This window comes from Borostomias antarcticus, assembly GCF_949987555.1.
Source record: "Borostomias antarcticus genome assembly, chromosome: 15".
NCBI lineage: Eukaryota > Metazoa > Chordata > Actinopteri > Stomiiformes > Stomiidae > Borostomias > Borostomias antarcticus.
This window is the reverse complement of record NC_140248.1, coordinates 19,100,096-19,121,469: the sequence shown is the minus strand read 5'-3', so window position 1 is coordinate 19,121,469 and position 21,374 is coordinate 19,100,096. Positions and strand designations below refer to the sequence as shown.

At 54.2% G+C, this 21,374-nt stretch overlaps 2 protein-coding genes across 2 annotated transcripts in view; one reads left to right on the top strand and one right to left on the bottom strand.

Annotated features, from left to right (window-relative positions):
• LOC311318290 (neurofibromin-like) overlaps positions 1-21,374 on the top strand; it is a gene marked incomplete at both ends in the record, with an annotated part of 56,240 nt that overhangs the window by 21,464 nt on the left and 13,402 nt on the right. Inside the window, 23 exon segments of the mRNA XM_084449577.1 lie at positions 895-1,141; positions 1,576-1,649; positions 2,393-2,507; positions 2,510-2,940; positions 3,613-3,752; positions 3,849-3,971; positions 4,508-4,591; positions 4,754-4,870; positions 5,059-5,240; positions 5,392-5,603; positions 6,167-6,328; positions 6,584-6,687; positions 7,063-7,198; positions 7,771-7,833; positions 8,644-8,802; positions 9,380-9,477; positions 9,866-10,012; positions 10,280-10,426; positions 10,715-10,825; positions 18,743-19,175; positions 19,339-19,679; positions 20,290-20,492; positions 20,771-20,964. Coding sequence (XP_084305703.1) covers positions 895-1,141; positions 1,576-1,649; positions 2,393-2,507; positions 2,510-2,940; positions 3,613-3,752; positions 3,849-3,971; positions 4,508-4,591; positions 4,754-4,870; positions 5,059-5,240; positions 5,392-5,603; positions 6,167-6,328; positions 6,584-6,687; positions 7,063-7,198; positions 7,771-7,833; positions 8,644-8,802; positions 9,380-9,477; positions 9,866-10,012; positions 10,280-10,426; positions 10,715-10,825; positions 18,743-19,175; positions 19,339-19,679; positions 20,290-20,492; positions 20,771-20,964 — 4,023 coding nt within the window.
• LOC311318447 (oligodendrocyte-myelin glycoprotein-like) lies at positions 11,972-13,849 on the bottom strand (the record flags this gene model as incomplete). Its single annotated transcript, XM_084449798.1, has 2 exons — positions 11,972-12,161; positions 12,741-13,849. 2 exons carry the CDS (start codon positions 13,847-13,849, stop codon positions 11,972-11,974), a joined length of 1,299 nt encoding a protein of 432 aa, XP_084305924.1.

Genomic DNA, 21,374 nt, shown 5'->3' with positions numbered 1-21,374 from the left:
CTCAGAAACAAGGTGTGTGTGTAACAGGGAACAAGTTCCTCCTCAGAAACAAGGTGTGTGTGTAACGGGGAACAAGTTCCTCCTCAGAAACAAGGTGTGTGTCTAACGGGGAACAAGTTCCTCCTCAGAAACAAGGTGTGTGTGTAACAGGGAACAAGTTCCTCCTCAGGAACAAGGTGTGTGTGTAACGGGGAATAAGTTCCTCCTCAGGAACAAGGTGTGTGTCTAACGGGGAACAAGTTCCTCCTCAGGAACAAGGTGTGTGTCTAACAGGGAACAAGTTCCTCCTCAGAAACAAGGTGTGTGTCTAACAGGGAACAAGTTCCTCCTCAGAAACAAGGTGTGTGTGTAACAGGGAACAAGTTCCTCCTCAGAAACAAGGTGTGTGTGTAACAGGGAACAAGTTCCTCTTCAGAAACAAGGTGTGTGTGTAACAGGGAACAAGTTCCTCTTCAGAAACAAGGTGTGTGTCTAACAGGTTGACCCCTCGTTGGGTCAGATCTTTGGTCCTCTGACTTACAAAACACACCTGACCACCTTCTCATAAACACCTCTTAAGCCTGCATACGGCACTCAAAAGATGGGAATTCAATGAAATGCACGCAATTCGATGGCGTGGGTGGGATTGATCTTAACCAATCTGGGCTACATCTGTTACATCCAGCGGTAGGTGATGTAATCCTCATTTCAGTGTAGTTTGTCGATTCCCTCCGAAATTGTTCATCGTTCGGGCAGAACTCTCTTCCGGCTGACCAGTGAGCTCTCCACATTCAACTGTGCCATCCACAGGACCTTTTGAAAGGCACTGGCTATCGACCAGAAGAGACTAGTTTCAGTAACCCTCTATTCTTGACCGCTGTGTCCCCCCCCCCCGTCCGTCCGTCCCCCCTCCAGGAGCGTGCCACCCTGGGCAGCGGCATCCCCATCTGCCGGCAGGCCCAGACCAAGCTGGAGGTGTGCCTCTACATGTTCCTGTGGAGCCCCGACATGGAGGCCGTGCTGGTGGCCATGTCCTGCTTCAGGCACCTGTGCGAGGAGGCCGACATCCGCTGCGGCGTGGACGAGGTGCCGGTCCAGACCATCCTGCCCAACTACAACACCTTCATCGAGTTTGCGTCCGTCAGCAACATGATGTCCACAGGTTAGCGCCTCTCCCTCCTCGCCATGGCCTCGCTCACCTGGGGGGGTCCGCTGGTGAGGCCGGCAGGACTGTGACCGTCATTGTGAGACGGGGAACGTTGAGCGGTTTCACCATTAGAGGGCGGTCACAGCATGTGTGATTCTGAGAGGCGCTGAGTGGCGAAGCTCGTCTAATGTAAGATTGTGTGTGTGTGTGTGTGTGTGGATGTGTCTGCGTGTACCTGTGTATGTGTGTTTGTGGACCTGTGTGTGTGTACCTTTGTGTGTGTGTGTGTGCGTGTGTCTGTGTACATTTGTGTGTACCTGTGTGTGTGTGTGTGTGTACCTTTGTGTGTGTGTACCTTTGTGTGTGTGTGTGTGTACCTGTGTGTGTGTGTGTACCTGTGTGTGCGTGTGTGTGTGCGTGTGGGTGTGTGTGTGTGTGGGTGTCCTCAGGCCGGTCGGCCCTGCAGAAGAGAGTGATGGCCCTGCTGAGGAGGATAGAGCATCCCACCGCGGGGAACACTGAGGTGAGCGCAGCGGCCCGGCGACGAGAGGCGCGGGGCAGACCATAATAGTCACATCCTCCCGGTTACACTTCGACGGAGCTACTGTTAACGTCAGCTGATAAGCACTAGGTTATGCTCTTAGTCACTTGTTTTAGAAAGGAGATGCACTTGTGAGTTCTGGCAAGTAGTAGCACATTGGCTTTTCCTACGTTAAATGCAATTATTTTATTTTTATTTTTTTTAATTTAATGACATAAGAGGGTGCAAACCTTGAGACAAACACCACAGAGAAGCTCACGCTCGCTTATCTACACCCACCCAACTGAAGAGCCTGGGTTGCTGCGTGTTCAGCTCCCGTACCCAGACCCAACCCTGCGGAGCCGGTTTCCGTAGCCACGCGTGAGCAGCCAGACATTACAGCTGACAGTACATTACAACAATAACAACAGAAGACAAAACAATAACCTAAGAACGATCAAACTTTCAACAATGACAACCTACAAACAGAAAAAATTATATATTAAACTCAAAAGCTCACTAATATAATAAGTTCACTATAATAATAATAGGCTAATATGAGATAAACCGCAATGAGAAAAAAATAAAATAAATCTAGAACCTCCAATGGCTCTTCCTCCCAGGTTTTTGATATTGATAGGATGTTCCATCTATTTATTTATTTTTCGTATTTTTCGTCATTACTTTACTTAGTGACTGTGATGTAATGTAAGAGTGTAATGATAATGTTAATGTTTCTGGAGCAGGCTTGGGAGGACACGCACGCCAAATGGGAGCAGGCGACCAAGTTAATCCTCAACCACCCGAAAACCAAACTGGAAGACGGACAGGTGAGACGAGCGCCCGAAACACTCCACCGCTTCGCGTCTCCGCGAAAAAGCAAGCGATGTCGCTGATTACCCTTCCCACCCCCCCATCCCCCGTCCAGGAGTGGTTCAACATGACGGGCTTCCTGTGCGCCCTGGGCGGCGTGTGCCTCCAGCAGCGCGGCGGCAGCAGCAGCAGCAGCAGCGCGCCCCCCGGCCTGGCCACCTACAGCCCGCCCATGGGCCCGCTGAGCGAGCGCAAGGGCTCCATGGTGTCCATGGGCTCGTGCGAGGGCAACACCGAGACGCCGCTGGGCCGCTTCCTGGACCGCCTGCTCACGCTGATGGTGTGCAGCCACGAGAAGGGCGTCCAGATCCGCACCAACGTCAAGGACCTGGTGGGGCTGGAGCTCAGCCCCGCCCTCTACCCCATGCTGTTCAACAAGCTGAGGAACAGCATCAGCCGCTTCTTCGACGCGCAGGGTCCGGTGAGTCCCCCCCCCCGTGCGCTCAGGGCCGCGACCACGCCATCGGGCCGCGCCGCTCGCTTTGCCGTAGTTTTTCGGCGGAGGGGGGCGGCGAGGCAAAAAAAAAAAAACGCTCGTTGCAACCAGCGTCTTTTTTTGGGGGCAAGGCGCTTGCGTTTTGAGAGCGCCCCTGACCTCCGCGAGTCGTAAATAGCTCAGCTCAAGTCGGGGCAACCAAAAAAGTGCTGTGCTGTGACCGCGACCTAAAACACTTGTGGCTCCTTCCATTGTGCGTGCTGTCGATGTCTTTAACACGCAGGAGGTGCTAAACATTAGCTTGACTTCGCCAGACCCAATTCACAAAAACGCGAAGGATCTGGAAACTCACAGTTGCTTTCCGATTCCCAAGGGGCGTTACCAACGGGCGTAGATCCAAATGACTCTGGACTCAATTGGATCGACCTACAACCAATCAGCGAAAATGCCTCTACAGCGCTCCTCTGATCCGTCATCTAATTAAACCCGCCCCGTATTAGATAAACGGTTGTGATTGGCACGAACCAATCTCGGTTTGAATGGATTCCGTTAGAACGGTTGGATATCCAGACTGATCTGCGGAGGGAGTTGGAATGTGAGCTGGCGAGATCAGGCTGGTGACGCCGGGCCAGCTAAACATGTCCTCTGTCCTTGTAGGTCCCCATTAACGACACTAACACCCAGTTTGTGGAGCAGACCATCGCCATCATGAAGAACCTTCTAGATAACCACACAGAGGGCAGCTCAGAACACCTGGGCCAGGCCAGCATAGAGACCATGATGCTCAACCTGGTCAGGTGAGATGATCACACACACACACACACACACAAACCCTACCGTCCTACGCCCCGCCCGCGATGGTCGTCGTGACCCGCCGCGCCCTGTGTCTGCAGGTACGTCCGCATCCTGGGCAACATGGTGCACGCCATCCAGATGAAGACCAAGCTGTGCCAGCTGGTGGAGGTGATGATGGAGAGAAGGGACGACCTGTCCTTCTGCCAGGAGATGAAGTTCAGGTGAGGACGTCCCTCCCGGGAGGAAGAGCACAGGGAGCAGCATCAGCACCAATCACGGAAGAAACCATGTTCAAAATGAAATGCTAAGAGCTGGGAAAGCCCTAAATTATAGATAATTTAAATGGGTGGAACTCTTAATTAGAACTGTGCACTAACGAGGTTCTCCAGCATGCTCACCTTGACTCCTCCTTGGGTACCGTAGCTCCGCTGCACTGGGAACATAGGGACCCTCTCACTGGGAACATAGGGACCCTCTAACTGGGAACATAGGGACCCTCTAACTGGGAACATAGGGACCCTCTAACTGGGAACATAGGGACCCTCTAACTGGGAACATAGGGACCCTCTAACTGGGAACATAGGGACCCTCTAACTGGGAACATTGGGACCCTCTAACTGGGAACATTGGGACCCTCTAACTGGGAACATAGGGACCCTCTAACTGGGAACATAGGGACCCTCTAACTGGGAACATAGGGGACCCTCTAACGCTGGACATCGGGACCCGGGACTGATCTCTTTCCTCCCGCGTGCAGGAATAAGATGGTGGAGTACCTGACCGACTGGGTGATGGGCACCTCCAACCAGGCAGCCGACGACGACGTCAAGTGTCTAACCAGGTACAATTACACACAGTGTCATCAACTCTTAGCACTAACCAACATGCAGATCTGAGATGGCGTTGACGTGTGTGTGTGTGTGTGTTGACGTGCGTGTGCGTGTGTGTGTGTGTGTGTGTGTGTCTGTGTGTTGACGTGCGTGTGCGCGCGTGTGTGTTGTAGGGACTTGGACCAGGCCAGTATGGAGGCGGTGGTGTCCCTGCTCGCCGGGCTGCCCCTCCAGCCAGAGGAGGGAGACGGGGTGGAACTAATGGAGGCCAAGTCTCAGCTGTTCCTCAAGTAAGACACACACGAACACGACGCAGTAGCCCTGGCCCCTTCGCCGTAGGAGCGCGGCGAGAAGCGGCACACGGGCCCGGCCGCATAACGCGGCGCTCGGCACGCGGGTCGGCGTCGGCGTGCCGTTTGTCCCTCCTCCTCAAATTTGACTTGACGCTCCCCTCCTCTGCCCCCCCCCCCCCCTCCAGGTACTTCACCCTCTTCATGAACCTGCTGAACGACTGCAGCGAGGTGGAGGACGACGGCCAGCAGGTGGCGGGGAGGAAGCGGGGGATGTCGCGGCGCCTGGCGTCCCTCCGGCACTGCACCGTCCTGGCCATGTCCAACCTGCTCAACGCCAACGTGGACAGCGGCCTCATGCACTCCATCGGTCAGTCAGTCCGGGAGCCTCGCTCGCTCCGCCCGGGAAGGGTCACTCGTCAATCGGTCGCCCCGTCCGCGTTTAAAGATAAATAAAAGTGTTTTTATCCTCTCTCTCTCTCTGTCTCTTCCTCTCTCTTCCTCTTCCTCGCGCCCCCCAGGCCTGGGCTACCACAAGGACCTGCAGACGCGGGCCACCTTCATGGAGGTGCTCACCAAGATCCTGCAGCAGGGGACGGAGTTCGACACGCTGGCCGAGACGGTGCTGGCTGACCGCTTCGAGAGGCTGGTGGAGCTGGTCACCATGATGGGAGACCAGGGGGAGCTGCCCATCGCCATGGCTCTGGCCAACGTGGTGCCCTGCTCCCAGTGGGTAGGTGGTGTGTGTGTAGGTGTGTAGGTGTGTGTGTGTGTGTGTGTGTGTGTGTTCGTTCAAGGCCTCTCACCGTGGGACAAATAAAGATGTGTTTTGTTGTTAACTTGGTGGTTATTGTTGTTGTTGACTCACCCTGGACCAGGCTGTGTTTGATGATTGTGGCGACCACAACTTATTTAACTTGGTGCCCCGTTCTCAGTGGGCAGACTTAACCCGAGCACACACCTTGAATCATGATGTCAAGCTCACGTCACCGATGATAAGATACATAGGACTTAACATGTGTATGTTTTTAACATTGTAATACTTGTTAAGCAGATCTGGGTCAATTCCATTGATTAATTACATGAGAGTATTTGTAATTCATTGAGGTGTGTTTGATTCGTCTCCGTTGGCACTCACAGGCCGCCCTGTTTGTTTCCTTGCACGGGGTAAGACAAACCCAGTGCGCCTGGAGTATTTGATGGTATTTCCAAATAGTGTTCGACCCGGGTCTGGCATTGAGTGTCGGAGCTCCCTCAGTAATGGCCCGGTCGTCCTGTCCCACCCCCCTCCCTCAGGACGAGCTGGCCCGGGTGCTGGTGACCCTGTTCGACTCTCGCCACCTCCTCTACCAGCTGCTGTGGAACATGTTCTCCAAGGAGGTGGAGCTGGCCGACTCCATGCAGACGCTCTTCAGGGGCAACAGCCTGGCCAGCAAGATCATGACCTTCTGCTTCAAGGTAGGGAGTAGGACTTTTATTTTGAAAGGGGGCTTTTATTTTGACAGGGGGGTCGCACTGAGACCAAGGTCTGTTTTTCAGATGAGCCCTACAATTACAAAAAAAAACGCATCACATCCTCAGTATGCTCTCTCCTGCTCTAGCTAAACATGGTGGGGTGTCCTTCTCATGTAGCCATCCTTCATTCTTCTGCCTCCAAATAAGGTGTGTGTGTTTGTGTGTGTGTGCCCCCTCCCTCCCTCCGCTGTGTTCCAGGTGTATGGAGCCACATACCTGCAGAAGCTGCTGGAACCTCTCCTCAGGGGGGTGATCACAGCACCAGAGTGGCAGCTGGTCAGCTTTGAGGTGGATCCGACCAGGTACGCCGCCCCGGACCTACATGCTCAACAGTACGGACCGGCTGCAGACCACACAACACAATCTCAGCCCTTCTGACCGCCTGCTGCCCTGACTACCTGAGGCCTCATTTATCCTTGTGGATACACCCTGCCAAAACTCGATGGGAAATATTGTGAGATATATACACTATTTCCCCATCGAGTTTTGGCATGATACATCACATTATTTGCGGAGAAAAGCAAGTACAAAAATCAGGTGTCAATGAAAAAGGGTGTATCCACAAGGATAAATGAGGCCCCTGGTTGTTGTGGCTACCTGGTTGTGACTGCCTGGTGCTCTGACTCTTAAGGCGATGGCGGCCTTGCAGTAACGGTCTGGTTCTGCGTGTCCCGTAGGCTGGAGCAGGCGGAGATCCTGGAGGAGAACCAGCGGAACCTGCTGCAGATCACCAAGCGCTTCTTCCTGGCCATCATCAACTCCTCAGAGGAGTTCCCTCCCCAGCTGCGCAGCGTGTGTCACTGTCTGTTCCAGGTACGGACCCCTCACAGAACCCTCCTCGCTGCTAAGGCCGTCCGTGACTAATCCCGATTTTGGTCGACAGAGTAGTTGTCAGTATTTCCGACTAACTGATCAATCTAAATGTTAATACTTGCATATTAGTATTTGCTTACAGCACACCAACTGTACAAACTCACCGGCTAGCTAAACTAGTGTGCGCTTTGTGACTAAACTAAATCTCAGCTGACTGAGGTCAAAACGACCAGATAATAGACCGGTGGAATAATTGGGTTCAGCCCTACTCCCGCCAGTGCATCCTCCACGAAGCAGGGTTTTGTCCTGTACATGACAGAGCTGGTTAGCCTAGGGGGGTAGGAGTCAGGATGGCCAATATGCCCACAGCACCGCAAGGCGCCCCAGCTAAACTTTACAGGAGCAAGCTGCTCCTTAGCTTCGAGGCTAGCTTTTGTACATTGTTCCCGCCATGTGACAATTGTTCTACTGAGCCCCTGCGCGTGTGCTCGCGCGCACGTTCGTGTGCCGGGGTGTGCATTTGCGTTGTGCGTGTTTGTTGTGACCTGTTTGTGCTCATTTCTGTTCTGTAGGCAACTTGCCACTCTCTTCTGAATAAAGCCACAGTTAAAGAGAAAAAGGAAAGCAAAAAAGCAGTAAGTCCAGAGAACCTTTTCCACAGCCGCTCTCTTGAAAGAAAGGGACAGTTAATTCACCTCTTCTGCTGCACTGTCGCCTTGACCTGCTCTACCCCCCCCCCCCTACAATCACCACTCCAGATCCCACTACTAATACTTCTCAACTTAATCTTTTCGATTTCAGTTAACGTTCACCACACACAGACCTATGGCAGTTGATGGGGAGAATGTGCAAGAAGACCTTGATATCTCATTCACTGTAGTTACTGTTGGCTGGAATCAATGTTGATGGCTTCGGTAGGTCAGCCGGATTGGGTAATTGGGTGACCTTTCAAAGCAATCTTAACACAGCGGACCATAAATGTCAACTTTAGTTATAGGCAGCCGTCACACGTGATTTGTCACGAGGCAGAAGGATCTCTCACAGCTGGGGTTGTTCCTCTGCAGCAGACCTGGAAGATACTTGTGTTTAAAGCTTACTTACCTTTACTCCATGGTGTCGCCTCAGCTCAGAACATCCAGGACCTCCGGTCTCGGGGAGTAATTTGAGTGATCCAAGATTCGTTTTGATATGCCTTGCTTTCCTTTTTGGTCTCTAACTCATTGCTGACGTGGGCCTATGGTGTGAATGGTGGATGTGGCGACCTTTTAGTCATCTACGCTGTGGAAGTCTTTACCCGTCCTCCCTTTCTCTCTCTCTCTCTCTCTCTCCAACCTTTTATCCTGCTTCAACAACCTCTACCACCCCCTTCCCTCTCCCTCTCCTCTGCAACAAACATCCGCCCCCCTGTTCTGAACATCCTCCGCCCCTCTTCTCGTCGCCCCCAGGTGGTGAGCCAGCGGTTCCCCCAGAACAGCATCGGCGCCGTGGGCAGCGCCATGTTCCTGCGCTTCATCAACCCGGCCATCGTGTCGCCCTACGAGGCCGGCATCCTGGACAAGAAGCCCCCGCCCAGGATAGAGAGGGGCCTCAAGCTCATGTCCAAGGTGCTGTTAAGGTTTCTTTATGGTGATCTACAGTAAAGCTCCAAGGTGCTATTTAGGTTCATTTATGGTTATGTAAAGTTCCAAGGTACTGTTAAGGTTCATTTATGGTTATGTAAAGTTCCAAGGTACTGTTAAGGTTCATTTATGGTTATGCTAAGTTCCAAGGTACTGTTAAGGTTCATGTATGGTTATGCTAAGTTCCAAGGTACTGTTAAGGTTCATTTATGGTTATGCTAAGTTCCAAGGTACTGTTAAGGTTCATGTATGGTTATGTAAAGTTCCAAGGTACTGTTAAGGTTCATTTATGGTTATGTAAAGTTCCGTTCCCAAAGCTCATTTATGGTTATAATTTGTCAGGCAGACTTTTTTTTTATGTCGAATTGGAGTGTAACCAGACTAGACAAAATGTAAACAGACTAGACTGGCGCATAGCTACCACAGATACGCTCGTGGGACGGGCATAAATTGTCCTTTAGGAGGCAGGAGCACCACGGCAGGCCTGCATACTAGCTAACAGACCCCAGGTCTATAGCACGTCCGAGGACTTAGCTTCTTCATAGTTTTCTTACTCTTGCAGATACTGCAGAGCATCGCCAACCACGTTTTATTCACCAAAGAGGAGCACATGAGGCCTTTCAATGACTTTGTAAAAAGCAACTTTGATGCAGCTAGAAGGTAAGTGCTAATATCAAGAGTTTTCCTCCTCTTTGAAATCGCATTGATGAACACGTTGAAAGAGCGGTCCGGTGACCGACGTTTAAAGAGCGGTCCGGTGACCGACGTTTAAAGAGCGGTCCGGTGACCGACGTTTAAAGAGCGGTCCGGTGACCGACGTTTAAAGAGCGGTCCGGTGACCGACGTTTAAAGAGCGGTCCGGTGACCGACGTTTAAAGAACGGTCCGGTGACCGACATTTAAAGAGCGGTCCGGTGACCGAGGTTTAAAGAGCGGTCCGGTGACCGACGTTTAAGGAGCGGTCCGGTGACCGACGGTTAAAGAGCGGCCCGGTGACCGACGTTTAAGGAGCGGTCCGGTGACCGACGGCTGGCGTGTCCCCCACTCAGGTTCTTCCTGGACATCGCCTCAGACTGTCCTGCCAGCGACTCGGTCAACCACAGCCTGTCCTTCAGCAGCGACGGCAACGTGCTGGCCCTGCACCGGCTCCTCTGGAACAACCAGGAGAAGATCGGCCAGTACCTCGCCAGCAACATGTGAGTGTGTGTGTGTGTTGTTAGTCTGTGTGTGTGTGTGTGTGTGTGCGATAGTCACCCTTTCTAGCCCTGTGAGTACTCTCTTCCACATGGCTCAGCTCTGCTTCCTCAAACATGAGCATATTTTATGCGACTTTGGAGGAACGAATACTGCTCGGCTCAGCTGGGAAGGTTTCTTCTTTTTCATCATAGACTGCGTGTGCGGTAGATCGAAATGCAAGGGCTGGACCCACACACATCGTTGACATGTTCTGTGTTCCTCACCAGGGACCACAAGGCAGTAGGAAGACGGCCGTTTGACAAAATGGCCACCCTGCTGGCCTACCTGGGCCCTCCGGAGCACAAGCCCGTGGCCGACACACACTGGTCCAGCCTCAACCTCACCAGCTCCAAGTTTGAGGAGTTCATGACCAGGTAGGGGCATGAAGTTACTTTGGACCCCATTAGGCCGTGAGACTCCCGGTTGGACACGTTGTTGCCTGTATGATGACATTAACGCTATCCTTCCTGGCGGGGGCGTGAACTCCACAAGGAACGGGCGAGTTTTTTTTTTTCAATAATCTAGAGACGAAAGGTGAAGCAGCTGTACTGCGAGAAGCACACATTTCTAACCCCCCCCCCCCCAACACACACACAAACACACTCTTCTCAAACCAAACCTGCGCCCCTGTATCCTGACTTTCAGCTGCTTTTCTGCCTCAGGCACCAGGTGCACGAGAAGGAGGAGTTCAAGGCCCTGAAGACCCTCAACATCTTCTACCAGGCCGGCACCTCCAAGACCGGCAACCCCGTGTTCTACTACGTCACACGCAGGTGAGGGCAGGGAACCGCCGTTCTCCCCTCCAGAGTCCACCCTCACGCTCCCTGACTGGTGACCAACATCAGCTGTACTCTCGGAGGTTATATTGAGTGGCCGTTATGCCTCACACAACGAATGGGGAACACCGCTTTGTCGGACAGATTTCCCACAATGCATTGTGTTGCCCCGACCCCTATATCTGTCTTCAGCAATGTTCTTGGGATGGCTTGCAGGGGCTCGGTTGTTAAGTTTATTCATGGATAGCCCTGTGAGATGAACCGGCTCGTTTTCACGGGGGTCCAAGAAAACACAACGTGATACACAACAAAGGCAGTTGCATACAAGAAACGCACATTAAGGCTCTCATTTACCAACCCGCCCACACATCATTCCCAGAAGCCCACAGCTTGTTCTAGAACAGTGTCAAGACACGGCGCACCTCTCGTGTTCGTTTATTCACAAACACCAAGTCGGCGAATAGGATTCCAACAATTAAATCAGCGATTTACAATCACAACCCAGGGCAGAAAAAATAGAAACTGTAGCGCTTATAATCCTCAGACCACCATGTTTGGGGGGGGGTGGGGTTGACATGACGGTTGACATTGGCAGATCAAAGGATTCAGCTCTCCAGTCTCTCAGTGAGCCAGAGGGACAAACAGGCATGCAGGTGGCTTCTGATGGCGCGAGCGCGTCGAACAGCTGCACCGGTGGAGGCGTTCTGCCATCTGGTGCCGAGTCTTGGTCATAGTCATTCATTCAGGCATTCAAGGTAAACCAAAGCAAAGAAGAAGAAAAACACCCTTTGTAAAATTCTCCACAAAATCACACTTTATTCCTCAGGCCCACACAAGGTCATCTGATGAATGAGAACGGGTTAGTCTCTGCCAGAGTAACGAACAGAACAGCTATCAAAGCCTCCCATTAGTGCTTAAGAGTGATGGATCTATTTACAGCGAGGAGAAACGGGATTAGACAGAGCCGTTAGGAGGATGGATGGGCCTTCATGGTTTCACTGTTTAGAGTAATGGAGAAGAGACGGACCACTGGAGGGCTAGTCCGTCACGGTACACGCAACGGAGGAGCGGAACCTCGGTCGGCTGCGTTTCGTTTGTGCTACGGTACGTGTCCGGCGTCGAACACGCGCCGCCGCCGGCGTCTCAGAGGTCGTGGGCCAGTCCGAGGGTCAGCAGCCCCAGGCTGAGTATGAGGGGCAGTGAGGAGAGGGCGGGGCCGGAGGTGCGGACGCCGCTCGGCAGGGTCTGGTTGGGCCTCCGGACGCTCCTGGTGCGCAGCGTGGTGGTCCTCTTGGTGCTGGCGGACGGGCCCCCTGGGGTGGAGAGTCTGTCCCTGGTCGGAGACACGACGGTTGGAAGAGAGAAGTCGGCGGTGTAGGATTGGTCTGTGGTGAGAGGGGTGTCAGTAGTGTAGGCTCTGTCTGTAATATAGGCTCTGTCTGTTCTATAGGCTCGGTCTGTAATATAGGCTCGGTCTGTAATATAGGCTCGGTCTGTAATATAGGCTCGGTCTGTAATATAGGCTCGGTCTGTAATATAGGCTCGGTCTGTAATATAGGCTCGGTCTGTAATATAGGCTCGGTCTGTAATATAGGCTCGGTCTGTAATATAGGCTCGGTCTGTAATATAGGCTCTGTCTGTAATATAGGCTCGGTCTGTAATATAGGCTCGGTCTGTAATATAGGCTCTGTCTGTAATATAGGCTCTGTCTGTTATATAGGCTCTGTCTGTAGTGTAGACCCTGTCAGTCTTGTAGGCTCTGTCAGTAGTATGTCTGTCAGTAGTGTAGTCTCTGTCAGTCTTGTAGTCTCTGTTAGTCTTGTAGGCTCTGTCAGTAGTATGTCTGTCAGTAGTGTAGTCTCTGTCAGTCGTCAGAGGTCTGTCCGTGGTCCAGGCCCTGTCTGTAAGGAACAGTCGGCCGTTGGTGAGAGGGCGGTCGGGTGTGGGGGCGGGGCCAGCGGTCCCGGCCGTGTCGGCGGCAGAGCGAGCGAGCAGGGTGGAGGCGGTCAGCGGGGGGGAGGTGACGGGACGGCGGTACGCGTAAGAGCCGGTGACGGACGAGGCTCCCGGGGTGGGGGGGCTCCTCCCGGCGTCCTGGGCAGCGTCCGTCAGGTACCACCACCCTCTGGTGCCGGCCTGCGGGGGGGGGGCGGTTTGGGAGCCGGCGGCCAGCGGGGGCAGCGTGTAGGAGCCAAAGTGCCAGCCTCCGGTCCTGGCCCGCCGCACCTCGCCGCAGACGGGCCGCACGTGGCAGGGGCAGCCCAGCACGCGCGCCCGGGTGCGCCGGAGCCAGGCCAGCAGCGGGCCGATGCCGGCGCCATCCCTGCAGGCCCAGGGGTTGTCCCCCAGGGTGATGAGCCGGAGGCCGGTCAGCCGGTCCAACGCCCCGCGCCCCAGCGCCGAGAAGCGGTTGGAGTCCAGGTGGAGGCGCGCCAGACGAGTAAGGCGGTCCAGGGAGCCCGGCAGCACCTGGACCAGGGAGTTGTGGGACAGGTCCACGGTCTCCACGCCGGCCGGCATGTTGGTGGGCACGGTCCAGAACTGGTTCCGGCTGAGGTTGAGCGAGCGCAGGCCCGTCAGGGTGTTGTTGATGAACACGGCGCGCTCCAGCTGGTTGTCGGACAGGTCCAGCACGCGCAGGTTCCACTGGTAGGCCGTGGCGTTCTTGTCCAGCAGCCGGATGCGATTGGCCGAGGCCCGGAGCTCCCAGAGGGCCCGGGGCAGTGCGTCCGGCAGGCGGCTCAGGCGGTTGTGGGACACGTCGAGGACGCGCAGGTGGGCGTAGGGGGTGAGCTGGTCGTCCAGGCTGTCCAGCCGGTTGTGCGAGAGGTCGAGGTAGTGCAGGTTGTGCTGCAGGCCGTCGGGCAGCTGACGCAGACCCCGACGCGAGCAGTCCACCTCCCGGTCGCCGTGGCTGCACGAGCAGACGGACGGGCACGCCGCCCGGGTCCGAGGGGCCAGCAGCAGCAGGCCCAGCAGCAGTAGACCGGCGCTGAGCGGAGGAACACCAGGGGGCGCCATCAACACGCGCCTGTCCACACACAGGGAGAACTCGGGTTAGACACGGGTTACATGACGCTGGCTCAACTCGGGTTTAAATACAGCAGCCGTGGCGGTTTGAAGCGGCTTTCCGAACGAAATTCGACTATTTCAGCGGCATCGGACAGTCGAAAGTTCTAAAGATCTTCTTGGAAGGACGTTGTCAGTCGTCAAACTATCATCTCATCTGGGCTAATTGTAGCCTGTGACAACCCTGACTTCTCACACCCACTGGCTGAGGTTTTGCGCTGATCTCACACCAAGCCCACGCTAAAACACCCACTAAGTACACTAGCCTATTCCAGCAGTATAACCAAAGTGTCTCTAGAGTATCTGTGCAATCGATGGGAGGCAGAGAGCCGGTTGGAGGGAACGAGAGAATGTCTATGAGAAGCAGAGTGGGGTGTGTTCTCTTCAGGAGGGGCTGTGGTGTTACTGCAGTGAGGTCTGTTGAACAAGAGCCCTACCCCCCCTGCCCCCCCCCTAGCCCACCTGCACCTCTCTCTCGCTGACTCGCTAACATCTGGCACACACATATGACCGTAATGCACACACACACACACCAGCCAGAGTGACCCCCATGATTATGCAGTGGGAGGGCTGTTTCCCTAGGCTGCAGAGAGTGTGTGAGTGTGTGGTGTGTGTGTGTGTGTGTGGTAGGTTTCACAGCAAAGCGACGGCAGAAGTCTTATGGAGGGTGATGCTGTGGCTTGTCCGGGCTTCTCACCGTATCCGTGACGGATCCGCCTCCCGCGGTAGAAGGCCATAATAAATCACTGTGGACGGCGAATTCCAGGATGCCCCCCCCCCCCCCCAATTAGCGCCTACACCACCCGAGCAGTGCGGCCTCCCTCCAGGACTGGCTGATGAGCGGATGGGTTCCGTTAACAACCCCCCCGGAGAGGCCCGGCGCACCAGCCCGGGGGCGGGGGGCGCAGAGGAGGATCCGGTACGGTTTCGTGCGCGCCGGGGCGTGTTTGCGTGCGTTCATCAGGAAAGAACACTCACCTTTTCCTCATTTTGTCATTCCAGTCAGGGTCCTCTCTCCTCCCTCCTCTCTCCTCCCTCCTCCGGTCTCCAGGCCTCGCTCCTTCACCCTTTCTCTCCTCTGACCCCCCCGGTCCCGTCGTCTCGCTGTTGACCCCCGTCTCTCGTCGGTCCCCTCTTGTCGTTACGCCTCCTCCCCCCTTGGATTCTCCTCTCACAGATCTGGTCGTCTCTCGTCCCCTCCTGGAGACTGGACGTCTCAAGCAGCCAGAGTCTCCTGTCTCCTGGAAGTCCAGCGGTCAAGGTGGCGTCAAGCGGTCCGTCGTAGACCCGCGGTGATGCACGAGCGATCGCTGCAGGCTCTAGAGTCCCACTGAGCTGGGGGTAGAGCGAGCGTGCGTGCGTGTTTGTGTGTGTGTGTGTGTGCGTGTGTGTGTGTGGGGGAGAGAGAGAGAGAGGGAGGGGAGAAGGGGTTGAGAAATGCAGCGCAGAGCAGCCCCACTGCTACTGATGACGGAGGAGATGGGGAGATGCTGACTCCAATGTTTCATAGTCTGCCTCTGTGTCCCTCTCTTTCTTTCTCTCTCCATCTCTCTCCCTCTCCTCTCTCTCTCTCCTTCTCTCTCTCCCTCTCCCTCTCTCTCCCTCTTTCTCTCTCTCCCTCCCTCTCTCTCTGCCTCTCCTTCTCCCTCTCCCTCTCTTTCTTACTTTCCATATTCAATTATTAACCGGCAACCAAAATACAGAAGTCGAATAAGATGCACTGCACCATGCAGCAAAATAAACACACCAAATTCTCGGGCAACGTTGCATTTAATTCTGCATTAGAAGGCATTACAGTATAACGCATGATGTTCTCGTTAAGGAGAACGCATTTAGACTTGACCTGAAATAGATACACATGTTCATTCTGAATTCAGGCAGGAAAAGAAGAATGAATCTCCATTAAACATGAAGGAGGAAACGCGGAGAAGCGGTCAGTGGCGTGGAGGTTTGAATGTGGATTTGGTGCTGCTTTGTTCTCCTGTGTGTGAAAAGAGGGCATTCTTTCAGTGCACAGTGGTGCTGCCCAGCATAGCACACATCCTCTGCTTACTAATGGCCACCCCACTCTCTCTTTCACACACACTCACACACACACACACACACACACACACACACACACACACACACAAGCCGTCTCTCAGACACTCTAAAGCACACCGGCCCTCAGGCAGCACTTGACAAGGTATCCCGATTTTTTTATTGGTGTGTAGAATGCGTGTCGAGAGACCTTGTGCCGAAGGTTGGAGCTCTCTCTTACAATGCCTTTACAACACCGGGGAATGGATGTTGACTTCGGGGTCAGACTTTGTGACAGGCAGTCTCGGGAGAACGTCGTGTCTTTAGAAAGGAGCTTCCTGTCGTCACCCTAGTCAACGTGGTACTCCAGCTCCCTGGTGTAAAGATTGTTACATAATGTGTATCTGTATTACCTGCGTCTGATATGATGTGTATAGACCTGCTTTGAAGGTGCCAAAGAAAGGAGAAGTTAGGGAAATGAGATGCGAGAAGGATTCAGTTCCTCTCTGAGCCAGATGCATCTTTTTAAACAAAAAACAAAAGTGAAACTACAATCATGAAACATGTAGTCTAGATGTACGCTTTTGATTGATAACATACTGATGTAATTGTTTCCATGTGAGGAATGAAAGCATAATGTACAGAGCAAATCTATTTATAGCAGTATTTAGCTAAATAAACAGCATTTAGCTACCGTCGACCTCCGCGAGGTGTGGCATATCGGGATCCTGCTGCTTTTTCAAGACATAAAACAACTTGATCCTGTCAAAACCGGGAGGCAGATGCCAACGGCCAAAAACGTTCATGCGAACCATGAAGGCGATCTCGGGTGCTGCTACAGAACCCGCCTCTCGCTTGTGAGGAGCATCAAACCCCGACAGCGCCAGCGTGGATACCCTGCTGGGGACAGCGAGGCTGAGGTCTCACGCCTCCTCCCCCCCCGCCGCCGCCGCCACCACCACCACGTCTGGGGCGTCGGACGTGTCTCCGCCCCTCTCCTCCTCATCCTCCTGCGGGCGTGTCTCTTTCCCCTTCTCTTCCTCCGCCCTGTCCGTCCTCTTCTCGCCGTCCGCCCCCTCCGCCGCCACCCTCTCCGTCTCCGCCTGCACCTGGCTGAGCTGCCTCATCACGCTGGTCTCGAAGGGCTCCACGTCCGACGCTGGCCGGTTCCTCTGGGCGGTTCCCCAGAGCGCCGTGCTGCTCACCAGGTCGGCGTTGCTGCGCGCTGGCCGGCCGCCGGCGCTGGTGCGCGCCCGGCGCCTCAGGTGGCACACCTCTTGCGCCAGGCCCACGCACGTGACCAGCAGGATGGTGCAAAGAACCACCATGACGCCCGTTACCATGACCAGAAACTTGCCGTGCTTTCTGTTGAACAGACAGTCGTCGCCATAGCTGGGAACGGGTGGCTTCGTACTTGGGGGGTTGGTGGGACCGACTGGTTTCGTACTTGGAGGGTCGGTGCTCTCGCTGGCGGTGTTGCCGGATGGTGGATCTGTCGTCATTCCCGTTTCCAGCGCGCCGGTCGGTCCAGACGTTTTGCTGGTATGCGACGGCCCTAATGGTGTCGCTGGTGGAAAGGTTTCGGTGGAGTTTGGTGTGATGCGAGTCACGGAGGGGTGAACAGTGGATGAGCTTGTTTGGCGCTTAGCAGATACGGCTGGTAGCAGCAGCGCCACGCAGAAGAGCAGCAGACTGACCTTGGAGGCTCTCATATTTCTGTAGAGGGGCAGAGAAAAGAGCGTGAGAGAGTTTTGGGGCTCGTAAAGCTGGTGGGCCTTCATGCTTTCAGATTTTTTCTTTTACTTCTGCTATTCACAGCCCATAATAAATACGTTCCTTTGTGGTTTCCTATTTGCGTGTCAGAGTTTCCGGAATGTCTGATCTCATTCTGAGATGAGTGAGAATGAGTCATTAACCCAGAACACTCAAATTCAAATGAACATCTTCACAAATAATTTTTACCAAATGATTCAATTTTCAGTATATTGTGGTGTGTTAACATTAAGATTAATTAGGCCTATCAATTAAAACATGTTCTCAAATGTTCTATATTAGTTGAGCTTGTGGATTCGGGCTATTCGCCGTGGTACTATTTTGAGGAGGTTTTTGATCTCAAGGAAAATAACCGAAATCGAAATCTGGTCCACTCTGAATGGAGCATACAGTATACCAGCCATCCCCGTGGCAACTACTCTTTATCAAAGTTCGTCTCATCTTCCTGGGGTCCAGAGACATCACAAAACAAACAATAATGCAATAGGACCATATGTGCGGTCATCAAAACCTATGGCGAAATCTGATAAGTTTCAAACTCCCACCTACCGTTGGCCGTTGCCGAGATCAACACCGGAGAAGACCGAGACGAGCAGGAAGCATGCGTGTGAACAGAGGTGTGGAACAGAGACGTCTGAGAGGCGCTTCCTCGCACCCAAGCCGGCAGCATCTTCACACAGCAATGACACGTTTCCTGTTCTCACTTCTGCGTCCTGGACTTGGGGGTGGGGGCCGCTGTGTGTGGTTGCGGTCGCCAGGCAGAGGGCTGCTGTGTACGCGTCGTGCTCGTTGGAGAGGAGGCAAACCCGGAAGCACGCCTCGTTGTCCTGTAGAGATTTGAGTATTGGTATTGTTTTCATGTGACCATATAAAAAGGGAATTCGGTAACGTGTCGACGTAGACAAAACCGCCAAACAGTTATAGTTCTACTTCCTCTTCTTTTCTGGGACAGCATACCGTCTGTCTGACGGTCAGCCCACTTCCTACTCTCTCCGTCGCGTCCAACCAAAGCGCCTGACCCCTCTGTCCCACCCGTCTTCCCGTCCCTCCCAGGTTCAAGACGGGCCAGATCAACGGCGACCTGCTCATCTACCACGTCCTGCTCACCCTCAAGCCCTACTACGCCAAGCCCTACGAGATCGTGGTGGACCTGACCCACGCCGGGCCCAGCAACCGCTTCAAGACCGACTTCCTCTCCAAGTGGTTCGTGGTCTTCCCGGGCTTCGCCTACGAGAACGTGGCGGCCATCTACATCTACAACTGCAACACCTGGGTGAGGGAGTACACCAAGTACCACGAGCGCCTGCTCACCGGACTGAAGGGCAGCAAGAAGCTGCTGTTCATGGACTCTCCGGCCAGGCTCGCCGACCACGTGGAGCCCGACCAGCAGAAGCTGCCGGCCGCCACGCTGGCCCTGGAGGAGGACCTGAAGGTGTTCCACAACGCCCTCAAGCTGGCCCACAAGGACACCAAGGTGTCCATCAAGGTAGGTGGAATGTTTGTGGGCGCCGTAGGTGCCGTTGGCGCCTTCCTCTTTGTTTGACGTGTATAGTAGAGGGCGCCGGCGTTCACGCCGTTATCACGCTATCCCGGTTGGAGCGCGTCGACGGGGCGGTGGGGGGATGAACGAGCCTCTCGTGTTCCCGCAGGTGGGCTCCACGGCGGTGCAGGTGACCTCGGCGGAGAGGACCCGCGTGCTGGGCCAGTCGGTGTTCCTCAACGACATCTACTACGCCTCGGAGATCGAGGAGATCTGCCTGGTGGACGAGAACCAGTTCACGCTGACCATCGCCAACCAGGGCACGCCGCTCACCTTCATGCACCAGGAGTGTGAGGCCATCGTCCACTCCATCATCCACATCCGGACGCGCTGGGAGCTGTCGCAGCCGGACTCCATCCCCCAGCACACCAAGATCAGGCCCAAGGACGTGCCGGGGACCCTGCTCAACATCGCCCTGCTCAACCTGGGCAGCTCCGACCCCAGCCTCAGGTAACGCACCCACACCGCCGCAGACAACCTAGCTGGGCAATGTGTGTGTGTGTGCGTGCGTGTGCGTGCGTTTGTGTGTGTGTGTGTGTGTTCGTGTGTGTGTGTTCGTGTGTGTGTTCGTGTGTGTGTTCGTGCGTGTTTGTGTGCGTGTGTGTGTTTGTGTGTGTGTGTGTGTGTGTGTGTCCTGGCGAACCTCCACAAACCTTTGAAGCCAAAACCTATGGGTGAGACGGGGAGAAGTTCACATGCATGCTGAGTACAGGAACCAACCTATAGTGTGTGTGTGTGTGTGTGTGTGTGTGTGTATATCTATGTGTCTACGTGTAAGTCTATGGTCCTGTTGCACAGATTAAGCCTAGTCCTGGACTAAATTGAATTTTCAATGGATTGTCCATTGAATGTACTATTAAGTCAATGACTAGGCTTGATCCGTGTCTGTGCAACCAGCCCAAAGTGCAACCAGCCCCAAGTGTCTATTTGTGGTGTGGGTTTTGGTTTGAGGGTGGTTGTTGGGGCTAATTGTTGTGTGCAATTTCCGCCGGAGTCAGGAACTAACAAATTTCTCTCCTCCCTCTCTATCTGCGCGTTTGTGGGTGCGTTGACGCAACAGATCCGCGGCCTACAACCTGCTGTGTGCCTTAACCTGCACTTTCAACCTGAAGATCGAGGGCCAGCTGCTGGAGACGTCGGGTCTGTGCATCCCGGCCAACAACACCCTGTTCATCGTGTCCATCAGCAAGACGCTGGCCGCCAACGAGCCCCACCTCACCCTCGAGTTCCTGGAAGAGTGCATCTCCGGCTTCAGCAAGTCCAGTCAGTATCACGGCCCCCTGCTTAAAACACACACACACACACCGAAATGCACATTGCCTGTGCGACTTTGAACCATGCGAATCGGGCGAGGCGAATTAGCGTCGCGTCAATCGCGCCGCTCGACTCTACTCGCCTCCGCTCGCGCCTTCGCGTAAATTTTGTGGGTAATAAGCCTGCGCTAAATATCCACGTCGCGTCTGGTGTCGACGCAGCTTTACACACACACACACGCACGCACACACACCCAGCATAATCCTGCCCATCTCCTCTGTGTGCAGGCATCGAGCTGAAGCACCTGTGTCTGGAGTACATGACCCCCTGGCTGCTCAACCTGGTGCGCTTCTGCAAGCACAACGACGACGCCAAGCGCCAGCGCGTCACCGCCATCCTGGACAAGCTCATCACCATGACCATCAACGAGAAGCAGATGTACCCCTCCATCCAGGCTAAGATCTGGGGCAGCCTGGGCCAGGTGGGTGTCCATACCGGACAGGAGACGAGCGGAGGAGGGGTTTCGAGAAGAAGTGTTGCGGCGCCCGAGCATTCTTCCTGTCTGGAGCCTCTCAAAATCACACAGACCTCCACACCCCCTCCCTCTCTCGGACTGCTGGGCTTCAGAGGGAAGTTGTGGTCGTGGGTAATGAGAGGGACCCACCGATGTAGAGTTTTGTTTTCTTTTATTGTCTACCGTCAAAGCACTTTGAATTGCTTCTATGTACGAAAGGTGCAATATAAATAAAAGTTGATTTCCTTTGAGAGAAACACAGACAGAGAGAGGGAATAGAATGGAAAGTTTATTTGCCGCATGTAATGAGTACATTGAAATTCTTGTCATCGCTTGTCCTTACAGTATCTTATCAGAGAGAGAGAAATAGCTCTGAA